Here is a 16,201-nt window from a genome sequence, read left to right on the forward strand (position 1 = left end):
AAAGGCAAGATTAGAGAACAGGGAAGGGAACAAATAGCACAGACACAGAGGTAAGACGCAGACACCAAGACAACACAGAGCAGAAAGCCAAGGCAAAGCATTGATTAGCATTCGGTCTCATTGCACACATCACAGGCCATCATCACTAACAACGACAGGCTCGGTCCGGCTCCAAGAGGCAAATGTTTTCAAGGAGTTGTTAATACTAGAATTGTATGGAGCCCAAATTTAGGAATCTGAATTTTGTTCTTACTCAGAGAAAGTCAAATATAACTCCAGGGTTTGAGATGGAAAAATTTACTTGAACAAAACAGTCTGACAAAAGGCCTTAAAAAAGCAATTTAAACTGAAATAGCTTTATTTTTCAAAATGGAAAATTTATGCTTGACAGCAATTCAGAGATTTTATTTCCGGTATTAAGCCAGATCTTCAAATGTATGAAAATGCTGAGCACCCAGAACTGATTTTAATTTTTTCCTTTTTTTTCATGTTAATCATTCAGTTAATTGTGTTACAATACAAATGAAACCAAATCCATATTCTAGACAAACATTGAACATAAATGCAGTCAGGGTCAAAGACTTTCCACCCATTTATCAATATGAATATACAGAGTAAGAAATGTGATATATTGTATAAGAAATACAATATATGTAAATCCATCAACAATCTTTGAAAATTCAATTCTAAGCTTTGATTTGACGTTTTTGGTACTGGGACCAATCATTCATCAATCTGAAAGACTTTGCGAATGACTGTTCTGACTTGGGGGCAATCCAAGTTAAGTGAATTTAGAGTTAATCTTTAAAGAACAATCTGCATTTGAGAAATTATCCATCACCCCAATTTCTTGTAAGACAATATAGAGCCTGGGCTCAAGCTATCAAATACAAACAATTAAAATAAAAACTACTAAATGTTTGGAAAGGACATAAATGAGAAATCAACAGAAATGCAGGCTGATGCTGCATAAAACAAGATGAGTACACAAGAATATCGTAAGAATAAACGAGCGGGTGGAGGTGGATCACACAAGCGAGAAGAATGAGTGTCAGGTAGCGACGGCAGCACGAATGCGGTTTAGTGCTCAAAACTATGTCTACAAGATGCCAGGAAGGATTAGTATTAAAAACAGTGCGACAGGACTCGAGCGCCAGGCTGAACCACCAAGTGCAGAATGGGACGCAGCAGCTGCAGTCTCACTCACTTGCGCACTCACACGGCTACAGAAGACTGAGGTGTGGGCCACCGTGTGGCCAGTTCACTACCACTAGGACAGGTCCCCCCACAAGTCCCAAATCTAATCTTAATTCAATACGTTGAGCATTTTGTCTGTTGTATTTCACTAACCACACGCATACAGCAAATTTTAAAGCATACAACTTCAGTGCATGCGCATCTCAAGATGAGCCAATTTTTTGTATTTGGTTGATGAGGAACATGACAGATTCACTGGATTAATGAAGGTTTCTTGCTGGGACTAATTTATTTGGCACTAACTCAATTAATAAATTATGTCAGGATTTAACACTCTGACAGGGAACAGGCAGATTAATGTTTTTCTTTAAATATGTATTTTTTTTTTTCCCTGAATGAACTATATCAATATTCTGGCCATTCACTATTTTGTAAATATCCTAAAATCCTGTATGGAGAAGAACTTCCATGTGCAGGAGGGTATGGTCATCACTGGCAAGAAGGAATTAAAGTACAAAAACTATAAACCAATTCAGTGGCAACCAAAACAATACGCAAAAAAGACATTCCCTCAATCCGCAATACTTCCCTTTTATAAGTAAAACTCTGAATTGAGTGCTCCATTCATGATACAATCAAACACGCAGCACTATGGCCAACTAGAAGGGACCGTTCAAGACATTCTGAAATGAAACTCCCACTGTAATCACAGGTGAGTCTACATGGTTTTAAAATCCTGGAGAAATCCTTTGCTTTTATTTAAGGACAGCAAGCCCAGCAACATCCAGGAAACAACAACCATAAACCCATCTTTTCCCACCGAGGAAAGTGACACAGAGGGAGGCACTGGTGATGGAATGGCAGCCCATGCAGTGGCTGGGAAACTGAGGCTCTTCCTGTATGATTGACTCCCACCCTGGAAAATCCCAGGATCAGAACCGGGGAGGCAAAACATGTCAACAGACTCCTTGTCTGCCCCAAAACTGCTGGAGAAATGGACAATTTAGCCTGTTCGTGTTTAAGAATGGGAGGAAGAGGGGCCCGTGGCTTCACTTTATTACTGTTCTGAGAGAGGAAGACAGCACACAGAAAAGGGAGAAGTCACCCCCAACTAGTAAAATCAGCTAAAGCAACCCTGGCAGTCAATGAGTGATAGATGTTATTGCCAGACTGCCCCTACCTTCTTACCTAGTCCATACTTTATTCTCCCTGGAAACACATAAAAATTTAGAAATTCACTTTTCAACTTAAGCGCCTAGATGACATTTTGCCTGGTGTGAAGGAAGCAGCTTGATGAATATGGAATTGCAAAGGAGAAATACTTCACATAATCCAGTGATGATGCATTTCAGGGTTGCTAAAGTTAGTACAATGTAACTGCATAGTTTATCTGTAAGGGTAATTTAATATATGGACTAAGTTTTCAAATGCAGATTGTTTTAAGTACCATATCAGTACGTATTACTGGGATATCTATAGATGATATTATCTATAGATACTAACTGGGAAATCTAAAGAACAGTTTTTCCAACATGAGTTACTTTCAAATTTGCGAAGTATGAAAACAAGTGAAAATGTAACCATACGCTCGCTTATATATTACGGTTTCACTTGTTTAAATGATCTGTAGGATTTTTTATTGTTCTAAGTGCCCAGTTTAGGACTACAAGTGCCAAGACAATTATTCATAAGAACACTGCAGTGTTCATAAATAGTCAAAGTTGAAAATAAAAACATGAGCAGTTAAAGTATTTGTTACAGAATCAGGCCACTGCTTTCTTAGGATTATAACATGCTAACCTACTCAGATACACTGTTCTAGAGAGCATGCCTGTGAACAGCTGAGGAATGCTAAGCCTACGCTTTAAAAATTATCACTAATAAAATGGTACTCCTTTATTTGCATTTCCACTCTTAAAAATACATTACTTTTGTTTAGTAAAAATGAAGTTCTATACAGAAATAAAATCAGATGTTTCAGAACTTTCATGCCATCAATGACTCGTTGATCCTACCAATTCCATTTAACTTTAATTGCTCTCAATGTAAAAGACCAAAATCTGTGCAAATCAGCAAAGGCAGGGTACCAACGGACCCAGGAACAGGCCCCAGGAACAGGCCCCACAACACTTTAGAGACAGTGGTAAACAATCTACCTTCCTTCTAGACCAAAACTGTGTTGGACAACGTAGCAGGGGTGGCATTTTTCTGGGTATAGTTAATATTAACCTTTCTCTTAAGATATCATTAACTTTATTTTGCTTGGCACAAATGGTTTTTAAAGTGCATTCCTATTCATCATTTCATCGAGGACTTGACAAAATGAGGCTGCCAGGGAAGACGCTATTGTCTCTATCACAGACAAGGCTAAGCTTAATACATTAATACATCATGGGGTCTGCTGAAGGTCATGGGGCTAAAAGCATAAATGGAGTGGCCAGAACTTCCAAAAGAGCAGCAAGTCACTATGGGAGAGATCCCATTAGGAAGGGGCTATGGTATCATTTTAAACTTGATCATAAAATGTTTCTATTGATAAAGGGGAAGTTGAGATGGAAATCAGACTCTGAATGTTAAACTATTTTCAGCAGGACAATTGCACACACTGCACTTCCAGCAGGGATGCAGTTTAGGGTCTGTCCTTCCCCCTTGCACCAGTGTTTCACTACATTGAACAGTATTAGGAATAAGCAGGCCAGGCTTATTCCTAATAGAAAAGGCTTAGGAATCTTTTTTTGAGACATTTTTGTGTCAAAAGGATTTTTTTAAAAATAGGATTTTGATGGGAGTTACTGCTTATCTTGAATACGGATTTTTTTTTAAAACATAAAAGAATTAAAACACATAACCATAAAATTCCAAAATTTTCAGGCCTGTGAACAAATAACAAAAAGCCTTCTGTCTTCTTTGAAGTATAGGACATAATTACTACGACCAAACAAGAGTAAAATAATAAAAAATGCCAAACACCAGTGTTGACACTTAATATTTGAACCTAAAGACAAAAAACAGGCACCAAGCTCTATCTTGGCCACAGAGAATCCAGCTGCTGCCTCATAAAACGGAGGCAACGTCACAGTTTGAGCAAGATTCCTGACCTGTGCCTCCACGCGTGGTGCGCTCACACTGCAGCCACACATGGACACTTACACGCTGTGGTACAGATAAGCTGACTTCTCAAACAACCCCAAAACTACGCAAGCTGTATTTTGTGGGAAATCACAACAAAAAATACTATTTTCACTCTCCATCTATTTTAAGACAGGAGATCTATTCTTTAGCCATCTTCATATTCCAAAAGAATGGCAAGTATTTCTTAAGCAGATCCACCACTCACAAAACCCTGAAATGGCCATCTTATAATAGGAGGGTGATTCTTGAACTCAATTAAAACACCAGATCTCATTTTGTATCGTGCTGCTAGTGTAAAATTTAAAAATAAAGATCATGGACCCTTTTCCTCTGCCTTAAAGGAAGTAGCACTCGTGCAAATCTTTCCATGAGACTGATCAGGCCAAATTACCCAGCAAATATTTGCAGGCAGAATAGTAAAATCCACATTTTGTACTCTATGAACATCTTGAAAAAGGCATGCCAGCCTTTATCAGAGTTACTCTCAACTTCAGACGCTTGCTTCTAGGGCTGCGTTTTAGAACGGGCATGGCTGAAGAAATAATGTACCTAATCCAAGTAGTACGGCAAGACTTGGCTCTGAGGTTACAGTTTTTACATGGTAAAAGTATGCTTTATAACTAACTAAGAGGCCATGGGCCTAAGTGACTAACAAGACACTGAAACCGAGCCACTTCTTCTTTTTTTTTTTTTTTTTTTCAAATAGAGATGGGGTCTCACTATGTTGCCAAGGCTGATAACATAACTCCTGGGCTCAAGCGATCCTCCCACCTCAGCCTCCCAAAGTGCTGGGATTACAGGCGTGAGCCACCACACCCGGCCTGAAACTGGGCCACTTTTTATTGGAACTTCAGGAAAGAAATAATGTACACGGACTATAACCAGATGAACGTGCCTTGCCCTAAGACATAATGCAGGATGCTGCTTGATGCTTACCTATTCTGATAGCTGTAGTAGGCAGCATCGCGAGGAATGGTACACAGCTGCTTCCCATAGCAGCACAAAGTCTGCGGGGAAAACTCATACTGCAAAAATAAAGGAGAAATACTTTTATATAAAAATACATTCCATTTACTGTCCTATAATGTTCTAGTCTACTATAGAGACTAGTAAATTATTTGTTAGTATATTAGACAGTTTTCTAACAATTTTAGTAGCTTTAAATACATTTTGGGATAGCATGTGATAGAACTGGCTGTAAGAGATATTTACTACAGACAGGTACCACAGGCGGAGAGGGGCAGCCAGAAACGCTTCCCCATGGCCTCCCTCAGTAAGTGCCTGTACACTCAGCTCTGATCACCCATCACATCACTTCAGGCATCAACTGTGTCACCAGACAGCAGACTGCACATATGCACTCCCAGTACACAGGTGTGGTCTCATATTAGTATAACACCCCTCTGGCTGGATTAACCAGGAAAATTCACTTTCCAGAAAAACTTAAAACTGTACCTTGCGTCCACAGCAATATCCAAGGGACTGCATGACAGGGTCAATTTCCTGCTCAAAGACCTCTGCAAGCTTACTGCAAAACTTATAGACTCGGGATGTCTTGCGATTATAGAGCCAGGCATTGTTGAACATGAGCCAGACGTCGTCCACATACTGCCAGGGCTCTTGGTATTGCCCTGTGTCCAGCTTCCGCTTGATGGTGGAGAGGTCCATGGGATTCTTTACGATGTCAAAATAGTCCTTAAAAAAAAAAAAAGGTCTCAGTATAGGGAATCCCCCAATATCCAAATGCCAGTCTTATCTGGCAGCTTTGTTTTAAAATAATAGAAACAGAAAGTACCAAAATAACTTCCATTCCCAACAGTAAGAAATGGGAAATGAAAAGAAAATCACCTCTGACGCAACTGATTTTACTCACTAAAAGTGTAATTAATATTTTCAGGTATGATCACATTATAATACTTCAAAAGGCAAAGTAAAGAAAAATTGTTAAAAGATACTTCTAACAAAAAATTTTAAAAATAGATCTTTAATCCACTGAATTAAAATAGTGAACAAGTTTATCAGTGTGTATTTCTAGATATTCACTCTTGATCCTAGCAAGCAAAATGAAATTCCAAGACAAATATAAACACAAAGCTAGTAATGACTGCTACGCAGAATCGGCTGGGTCACCACGGCCTTTGCAAGGCTATCCAGGAATATAAAAGAGAGAAGCCCAAATATTTTTTTACAGTTCATGTTCACAAATTCTTTCAGACAAAAGTGACACAAGGCCCCAAATATAAAGTGAAGTCTCAGGGGCATGTGCCTCCCTTGCTTCAGTACACCCCTCCAAGGACCAGGGCTTCATGAACAGGTGAAATCAAACAAAATAAACACTTTCGTTGATAACTGTTAACAGACAACAGTTTTTTATATTAGGAGAACAATCTTCAAGGCAGGGGGATTATTTTATCTAATTTCAAGAGATAAAACAATGGACACTCAGAAGTCACACCGGCAAAGTTATAATCTATTTTTATGAATTAACTTACTGGAATTCCGAGGAGCTGGGGATCTACAGGCTGCCGGAAAGGTAACGACTCTGGGTCCTGTCGATACAGTGCTTCTAGGGTTGGCATGAGGGCCTGGCGTAACTCCTCTGGTTTAAAGACTGCAGAGAAAACATCAAGAAAAGACACTTTGTAAAAGGTGCTCAGATCCCTCCTACCTCACATTTAAAACAGAATCCTGGCTGCTGTGACGTCCCAGGCACGATGCTCCTAAGGCACTCGAGGAGCTCTCGTCCATCATCGTTAAGGACTAAAGCTTCTGAAAATGCACTAGCGTCAGAACTGCATTCAGCTTCTGAGGCAAAATACAACACTGAGAAGTTTGCTTCTTCCACGAAAGGTTTCCAACATTAAAAACTTGCTGAAAAAGAAAGTAAAGCTAACTCCCAAACCTGTCTCATTCATCAAACTGGGTGGCAAATAAAGCCATTTCAGGCTGGGCATGGTGGCTCACACATGTAATCCCAGCACTTTGGGAGACTGAGTCGGGCAGATCACCTGAGGTCAGGAGTTCAAGACCAGCCTGACCAACGTAGTGAAACCTCGTCTCTACTAAACACAAAATTAGCCTGGTGTGTGTCGGGGGTGCCTATAAGCCCTGCTACTTGAGAGGCTCAGACAGGAAAATTGCTTGAACCCAGGAGATGGAGGTTGCAGTGAGCCGAGATTGCGCCACTGCACTCCAGCCTGGGCAACAAAAGCAAAACTCTGTCTCAAAAAAAAGACCATTTCATTGGAAGGGACCTTAAAAGATCCTCTGAGGAAAGTTTTTTTATCCTTGGCTAAATTAAATTCAGGCCACTGGAGACAAACAGTTTTGAATCTCATAAATGTAAATAGTAACAGAGCTACAAAATAAAGCATTTTTATAAAAAGTTCCATATTGCTTACTCCCACATTTACTAATGCCAATTTCTCCAACCCCTCAGCCACCTTACTGCCTACTACACTTTCTGTTGTCACTAATACAAACATAAAATACTGGCTGCCAAACACATTCAAGATGGTACATTCATACAAACCCTCAACGAGTATGGGAACAGGTGCCGGGGAAGCTGTTCAGTGTGGGAGGCCGGCCAGTCAGCAGTCAGCGTGTCATGACCCCACCTGGCTCATGTTCACTCACACAGAGAAGAAACTGGAGGCAAAGATGTCTCAGGCATTCTGATGCCTTAGCTTATAAGTGATATATTTTTTCTTTGTGTTCTTTAATTTTTAATTTAATTATTATTTTTGAGACAAGGTCTCACTCTGTTGCCCAGGTTGGGGGACACTGGCATCATCCTGGCTCACTGTAGCTTCAACCTCCCAGGCTCAAGCCACCCTCCTGCCTCAGCCTCAGGAGTAACTGGGACTACAGGTGTGTGCTACCATGCGTGACTCATTTTTAAATTTTTTGTGGAGATGAGGTCTCACTATGTTGTCCAAGCTGGTCTCGAAATCCTGAGCTCAAGCGTTCCCCCTGCCTCAGCCTTACAAAGTGCTGAGATTATGGGCACTAAGCTATCATGCCCAGGTTTTTTTTTTTTTTTTTTTTTTGAGACAGAGTCTTGCTCTGTCACCCAGGCTGGAGTGCAGTGGTACGATCTCGGCTCACAGCAACCTCTGCCTCCTGAGTTCAACTGATTCTCCTGCCTCAGCCTCCCAAGTAGCTGGAATTACAGGTGCCCAGCACCACGCACAGCTGATTTTTGTATTTTTAGTAGAGACAGGGTTTCATCATGTTGGCCAGACTGGTCTCGAACTCTTGACCTCAAATGATCCACCCGCCCTGGCCTTCCAAAGTGCTGGGACTACAGGCATGAGCCACTGTGCCCAGCCATCATGCCCATCTCATTTTATATTTTTAGAGACAGAGTCCTGCTCCATCGCCCAGGCTGGAGGGCAATGTGGTGGCGCCATCATAGCCACTGCAGCTGCAAACTCCTGGGCTCAAGTGATCTTGTGGTATCACTATGTTGCCCAGGCTGGTATTGAACTCTCGGCCTCAAGTGACTCTCCTGCCTCAGCCTCTCAAAGCAATAACATTATAGGTGTGAGCCACTGGGCCTGGTCTGTTTTTTGTATCTTGAAAAGATTTTTTTTTTTTTTTGAGATGGACTTCCGCTCTTGTTGCCTAGGCTGGAGTGCAATGGCGTGATCTTGGCTCACTGCAATTTCCGCCTCCCGGGTTCAAGCGATTCTCCTGCCTCAGCCTTCCGAGTAGTTGGGATTACAGGCATGCACCACCACACCCAGCTAATTTTGTATTTTTAGTAGAGACTGGGTTTCTCCATGTTGGTCAGGCTGGTCTCAAACTCCTGACCTCAGGTGATGTGATCTGCTCGCCTCAGCCTCCCAAAGTGCTGAGATTACAGGTGTGAGCCACCATGCCCGGCTGAAAAGATTTCTTACAACAGATAAGTGGTAAACTGTAATTTAAAAATCAGATTAAAATATGATAAACATTTAAAGTTCCAGTTGGGAAGTGGCAAGCATCAGGTACATGGACCTGCCATCAATTTTGTGTGGGGTGGGGATGGTCTAACTTGACAAATTCTGGAAAGCGCCATCAGATTCCTAACTGGTGAAAGCAAAAGTTAAAAGTTGGAAGGAAAAACCCATGTGTTTAACAGGCTCACTTTAGAGATGAAAACAGGCACACCAAGGACATGCCTCAGGGCTCATTCTCATCAGAGCCCAGCATCCAGACTCTTGACCAACCTCCGCAGACACTGCCTCCTCTCCAGGGCACCTGGCTGCTTCAGACCTCCAACAGCGGCCTGAGGTCTGGGCAACCAGGTAAAAACCCCAATGCAGCACTCCCCACGCACACGGTCCCCAGGACTTGAAGGTGCAAAGGCCTGGTCTAGGGTGCAGATGTGCCCTTCAGAAGCGTCAGAAACACACATCCTTGCTTCCCACTAACTCCTTTCTTCTGTTTTATGCAGAGACGAAGCAGCATTTGGTAGTCTTTGAATAACTCTTTATGAGAAAACAATTATGTAACGAATAGCCTTTTGATTTCTCTAAATGAGGGGTTGGCAAATTATGACCAAGAGGCCAAATGTGGCTTGCTTTTCTGTATGGCCCAAGAGCTAACAATGGATTTCATATTCTTTAATGTTTGGCAGAAAAAAAAGAAAAGAATACTATTTCATGACATGTGAAAATCACACAAAATTCAAGTGTTAGTCTCCAAAAATACAGCTTTACTGGCACATAGCTGTGCTCATTCGTGTATATAGGATCTGTAGCTGCCTCCGCGCCACAGTGGCAGCACTGAGGAGTGGTAACAGAGGCCTCAGGACGCACAAAGCCCACAGCGTGGACCACTGGGCCTCTGCATGGAGAAGGCCTGCAGACCCTGTCACCGCCCCAGTGGTAATCGGGAGTGACAGGGCCTGAAACAAGTGTCACTTTGGTTGATCATTTATTCATTCATTAAATAACTATATAATTCTGTGCTGAGGAGAGCATTTTCTTTTCTTTTTTTTTTTTTTTTGAGACGGAGTCTCGCTCTGTCACCCAGGCTGGAGTGCAGTGGTGCAATCTCGGCCCCCGAAGTGCTGGGATTACAGGCGTGAGCCACCGTGCCCAGCCGAGGAGAGCATTTTCAAACTCCTGTCTTCACCAGCACCTTTCTGTAAGGAGATCCCATATGCGCAGAAGTGAAGTCAGGAGTGTATGTGAACTGCGCCGCTCCCCTCCTCTGGCCCGAGGACCTGCTCCACGCAGCAGGGCTGTTGCAGGGCACCAGCATCTCCCAAAAACGCGGCTCTCGAGCCCTTGGAGGCTGCTGTCTCATATCGTAGTCCCCAGCCCCTGTGACTACTGAAATTTCAGCAAATGAATAATATTACAAAAAATAAAAAACTCAGTTCCTCGGTCACCCTGGTCACATTTTTTTTTTTTTTTTTTTTGAGACGGAGTCTTGCTCTGTCGCCCAGGCTGGAGTGCAGTGGTGCGATCTCGGCTCACTGCAAGCTCCGCCTCCTGGGTTCACGCCATTCTCCTGCCTCAGCCTCCCGAGTAGCTGGGACTACAGGCGCCTGCCACCATGGCCGGCTAATTTTTTGTATTTTTAGTAGAGACGGGGTTTCACTGTATTAGCCAGGATGGTCTCGATCTCCTGACCTCGTGATCCGCCCGCCTCGGCCTCCCAAAGTGCTGGAATTATAGGCGTGAGCCACCACGCCTGGCCACCCTGGTCACATTTTAGGTGCTCAAGTTATAGCACTGCCCTAGGCCCTTTTATGTGCTGTAAGATGAAGATTATTTCACCAAAACTGAAACCAATTTTTTTTTTTCTGAGACGAGGTCTTCTGGAGTGCAGTAGCGTAATCACAGCTCACTGCATGCAAACTTGACCTCCTAGGCTCAAGCAACCCTCCTAATTCAGTCTCATGAGTAGTGAGGACTATAAGCATGTACCACCATAACCAGCTGTTTTTTTATTTTTTTCTATAGAGACAGGGTCTCACCATGTTGCCCAGGCTGGTCTTGAACTCTGGGCCTCAAGTGATCTTCCCACCTCAGCCTCCAAAAGTGCTGGAATTGCAGGTGTGAACCCCAATGCCCAGCTTGAAACAATTCTGTTTTGAGACGAAGTTTCTCTCTTGTTGCCTAGGCTGGAGTGCAATGGCACGATCTCAGCTCACTGCAACCTCCGACGCCTCCCGGATTCAAGTGATTCTTCTGCCTCAGCCTCCTGAGTAGCTGGGATTACAGGCATGCGCCACCAGGCCCGACTAATTTTTGTATTTTTAGTAGAGACGGGGTTTCGCCATGTTGGCCAGGCTGGTCTGGAACTCCTGACCTCAGGTGATCCACCTGCCTCAGCCTCCCAAAGTGTTGGGATTACAGGTGTGAGCCACTGTGCCCGGCCTGAAACAATTTTTATAACACTAAATTATCATTTGCCTTTTGCACTATGTTGGACATCTGCACAGATGGGAAAAAAGCAATCTTTTTTTTTTTTTTGAGAAGGAGTCTCACTCTGTTGCCCAGGCTGGAGTGCAGTGGCGTAATCTCGGCTCACTGCAACCTCCACCTCCGGGGTTCAAGTGATTCTCCTGCCTCAGCCTCCCGAGTAGCTGGGACTACAGGCGCATGCTGCCACACCCGGCTAAAAAGCAAAAACAAAGGAAAAGAAAGCCAACATCACCAAACTCTACGTTATCACACACTGCTGCTGCTGCACAGTCACAAGAAAAAAAATACCAGCCATGCTTAAGAAAATTTGTTTAAAATTTTTTTTCTTTTTTTTTTTGGTAGAGATGGGTTCTTGCTATTTTGCACAGGCTGGCTTGAACTCCTGGCCTCAAGTATTCCTCCTGCCTTAGCCTCCCAAAGTCCTTGGATTATAGGCATAAGCCACTGCTCCCGGCCAAGAAAAAATATTCTTTAAGACATGGTCTCACTCTCTCATCCAGGCTAGAATGCACTGGCACAATCATGGTTCACTACAGCCTCAACCTCCTGGGCTCAAGCAATCCTCCCACCTCAGCCTCCTGAGCCACTGGGACCACAGGTGCACCACCACACCTGGCTAATTTTTAAATTGTTTTGTAGAGACAGGGTCTCACTACGTTGCCCAGGCTGGTCTTGAACTCCTGACCATAAGTGGTCCTCCTGTGTTCGCCTCCCAAAGTGCTGGGATTATAGGTGGGAGCCGCTGTGCCCACTCATTTCTTAATTAATTAATTTATTTATTTTTGAGATAGGGCCTTGCCCTATTGTCCAGGCTGGAGTCCAACAGTGGCATCACAGCTTGCTGCAGCCTTGGATCCCTAAGCTCAAGTGATCCTGCTGCCTCAACCTCCTGAGTAGCCAGGACTACAGGCATGCACCACCACACTTGGCTGATTTTTAATTTTTTGTAGACAGGGTCTTACTATGTTGCCCAGGCTGGTCTTGAACTCCTGGCTTCAAGTGATCCTCCCACTCTGGCCTTCCAAAGTGCTGAGATTACAGATGTGAACCACCACACCTGGCTGAAAAAATATTCTTGATGAGGTAGTAAAAAGTATTCCTTGTATTAAATCTTAAGCCTTTGGTACATGCCTTTTTTTTTTTTTTTTTTTTTTTAGACGGCGTCTGGCTCTGTCTCCCAGGCTGGAGTGCAGTATCTCAGCTCACTACAAGCTCCGCCTCCCGGGTTCACGCCATTCTCCTGCCTCAGCCTCCCGAGCAGCTGGGACTACAGGCGCCCGCCACCACGCCCGGATAATTTTGTGTATTTTGTTTAGTAGAGACGGGGTTTCAACGTATTAGCCAGGATGGTCTCGATCTGCTGACCTCGTGATCCGTCTGCCTTGGCCTCCGAAAGTGCTGGGATTACAGGCGTGAGCCACCGCGTCTGGCCTCCTGGTCCATGTCTTTTATTCTGTGTGATGAAACATTCTGTGTATCTCATCACAGAATAAAAGATGTGTGCTGCATATGCACAGTGGCCACAATAGGATGCAGTACTTGTGCAAGTGTCGGAATTTACAGCTGAAGTAGCTGCTTGCCCTCATGGAACACATTAAAACTTTCAAGAATGACTGAGAGATAAGCTATAGTTACTAAGCTCTGATTATATGTCAGACATTTTCTCCGAAATGAAAGAGGGCCAGTTACTTCAAGGACAACTGACAGTATTTGTTGCCAATGATAAAATTTGGGCTTTCATAAAAAAATCAAATGTTTTGGAAAACTTGTACATGGGCTTGACAGCTTCTCAAAATTTATTATTAGTATTATTTTTTGAGACAGGGCCTCACTCTGTCACTTAGGCTGGAGTACAGTGACATGATCATGGCTCAGTGCATCTTTGACCTCCCAGGCTCAGGCGATTCTCCCACCTCAACCTCTCGAGTAGCTGCAGCTACAGGCATGCACTACCATGCCCAGCTAATTTTTTTTTTAATAGAGATTAGGTTTTGCCATGTTGCCTAGGCTGGTCTTGAACTCCTGAGCTCCAGGCTAGAGTGCAGTGGTGCAATCATAGACCCTGAATTCCAGGGCTCAAGCAATCCTTCCCCCTCAGCCTCCCAAAATGTGAGCCATCATGCATGCCCTGCTTTTCAAAGTTGGTAAGACTTGTTTGAAGAGACTGATGGTGGTATTAACAAATGTTGATTTTTTTTTTGACACTGTATAGTGAAATATGTCAACATATGGAAAATCTGCAGAACTTAAGTGTCAATGGAAAAAAAAATCATGCAAGCACAAAAGATCCATTCCAAGTACAAGATGGATCAATGGATTCTAATGTCACAGAGTATGAAAAATCCAGTGCTATAGATTCTGGTTCAATGTCGCAACTAACCTTTAAGAAACTTTCACTGGTTGAATTTTGGTAAAGTATCAAAGAATATCCACAATCAGCTGAAAGGGCTATGAAGATACTTCTCCCTTTACCAGCTACAGGATTTTCTTCATACACTTCAACCAAAATAACCAATCACAACACAGTAAATGTAGAGGCAGATGCCCTTAATAACATCACTATTCTTACTTATTTTTGTTTTGGAAAAATCATTTTTCATATACATGTTTTCTGTGGGTGCCATGTAACAGACTATTTTAAATGAACTAAATATTTAAAAATTTTTCTGTTTTTTTTGAGACAATAATCTCACTTTTGTCTCCCAGGCTAGAGTGCAGTGATGTGATCCAGGCTCACTGCAGCCTCAAACTCCTAGGACCAGGCAATCCTGACGCTTCGGCTTCTCGAGTAGCTAGAATTACAGGCGTGCACCACCACACCTAGCTAGTTTTATTTTAGTTTTGTAGCGATGGAGTCTTGCTATGTTGCTCAGGCTGGTTTTGAACTCCCAGCATCAAGCAAGCCTCCCATCTCAGCCTCCCAAAGTGCTGGGATTAAAGGTGTGAGCCACTGTACTCAAACTTCTCAATTTTAGTTTCCTAAAGACTAAGCAATGATAGATAATCCACACAAACAACAACTCTCTGGGGCCCTCAATTTCTAAGAGTATGAAGAGCCCTGAGATTCACTGTACTCCACTCTCTCCAGGGTCCCTTCCAGCTGCAGAGTAACATGGTCTCAGTCTCTAACACTTCTCTGCAATCTTTCCCAAAAGTGTCATCTGCAGCCTTGAACTTTCTGAGTCCCATCTCCCATTTCTAAGGTTCACTTGACAATTTTCTGACACCCTGTTATCTCTTTAATTTGGATACATCTCAAATGGATTCCATCCAACTTCCACTGTGAGGCGGGCTTACCCCACACATCTCAGACCCCAAAGCTGCCTAATCTAGCCCTCCCCGATGTCTCACTACACGGGGTTCCTAGGCGCCACCCTGCCCCTCACTCTGCATGCTCAGCTTCCTCACTGTACCGGCAGAAACCTGCTGCCTCCAGGTCACCCTGTGCTATCATAATGATCATTTTCCTTAAATTATGGCTTTTTTGGTTATTCTCCTACTCACATACATCACTGGTTCTTTATACTTTTATGAGTAAAGCCAAGCTCCTTAACCTGCTCAAGGACCCAGACACATTTCAACCCGGCCCCTGCCAGCACCATCAGAAGACAGCTCTGCAGCCTGGGTGCCCTCGGAGCTGCAGCTCATCTCTCACTCCTACCATGAGCCCCACAGGCACAGGGCAGGGGTCCTGCTCAGCCTCAGTGTTTCTGCAGGGGAAAGTCTGGAGAATGGCAGGCAAGAAAGGTAAAAGGGCAGATAGAATTATGTTTCTACTCTAGCTTTTAATCCTCCACGTGGAATCCTAACACTGTGGAAAAGCAGCATGGTTTAATAAGGTAATGAATAAATGGCCTACTTTTTTTGCGTGGTTGCGAAGGAGATGTTGACTGAGAGGCTGTGCCGTTAGTGCTACTCTCTTCTTCCTCTTTAACTTCTACTTTCACTTCAGGTTTCTTTTCATCCACTTCCATTGGTTCTGATTTCTGCTCTGCTGTGTCTGTTTCTTCTTTAACTTGGGAAGCTCCTTGCAAATCCTCCTCCATCATCTTGAGAAAAACATTACAGATAACATATGAATATCAAACACCTTTATGTTACCGCAACCTCACTGGAAGACTCTTACAAGCCTAAAACAGGTTTGTTAAAACCTTCTTCTAGTCAGAGTTGCATTTATGATTCCTCTTCTCTTCCGGAAGAAGAAATAAAGTACTTGGTGTTCATTAAGTCACTTCAATACAGAGTCAGTGCAATTATGGTCCTAAATTTAGAAGTGTTTTTTTTTTTTTTTTTTTGAGACAGAGTCTGACACCCAGGCTGGAGTGCAGTGGCAAGATCTTGGCTCACTGCAATCTCCCCCTCCTGGGTTCAAGCAATTCTCCTGCCTCAGCCTCCCGAGTAGCTGGGATTACTTGTGCATACCAGCACACTCGGCTAATTTTTTATAT

General features: G+C 43.2%; 1 protein-coding gene across 4 annotated transcripts in view; it reads right to left on the reverse strand.

Annotated features, from left to right (window-relative positions):
- The window catches only part of CREBBP (CREB binding protein), a 154,868-nt gene that overhangs the window by 26,972 nt on the left and 111,695 nt on the right, over positions 1-16,201 (reverse strand). For all 4 annotated transcript variants that reach the window (XM_002826060.5, XM_054533356.2, XM_054533355.2 and 1 more), the window contains 4 exons: positions 15,613-15,802; positions 6,822-6,940; positions 5,785-6,024; positions 5,266-5,354 (listed from right to left, as the gene is read on the reverse strand). In XM_002826060.5, coding sequence (XP_002826106.3) covers positions 5,266-5,354; positions 5,785-6,024; positions 6,822-6,940; positions 15,613-15,802 — 638 coding nt within the window. The remainder of the gene's footprint in view (positions 1-5,265; positions 5,355-5,784; positions 6,025-6,821; positions 6,941-15,612; positions 15,803-16,201) is intronic.

This window comes from Pongo abelii, chromosome 18, assembly GCF_028885655.2.
Source record: "Pongo abelii isolate AG06213 chromosome 18, NHGRI_mPonAbe1-v2.0_pri, whole genome shotgun sequence".
Classification (NCBI taxonomy): Eukaryota; Metazoa; Chordata; class Mammalia; order Primates; family Hominidae; genus Pongo; species Pongo abelii.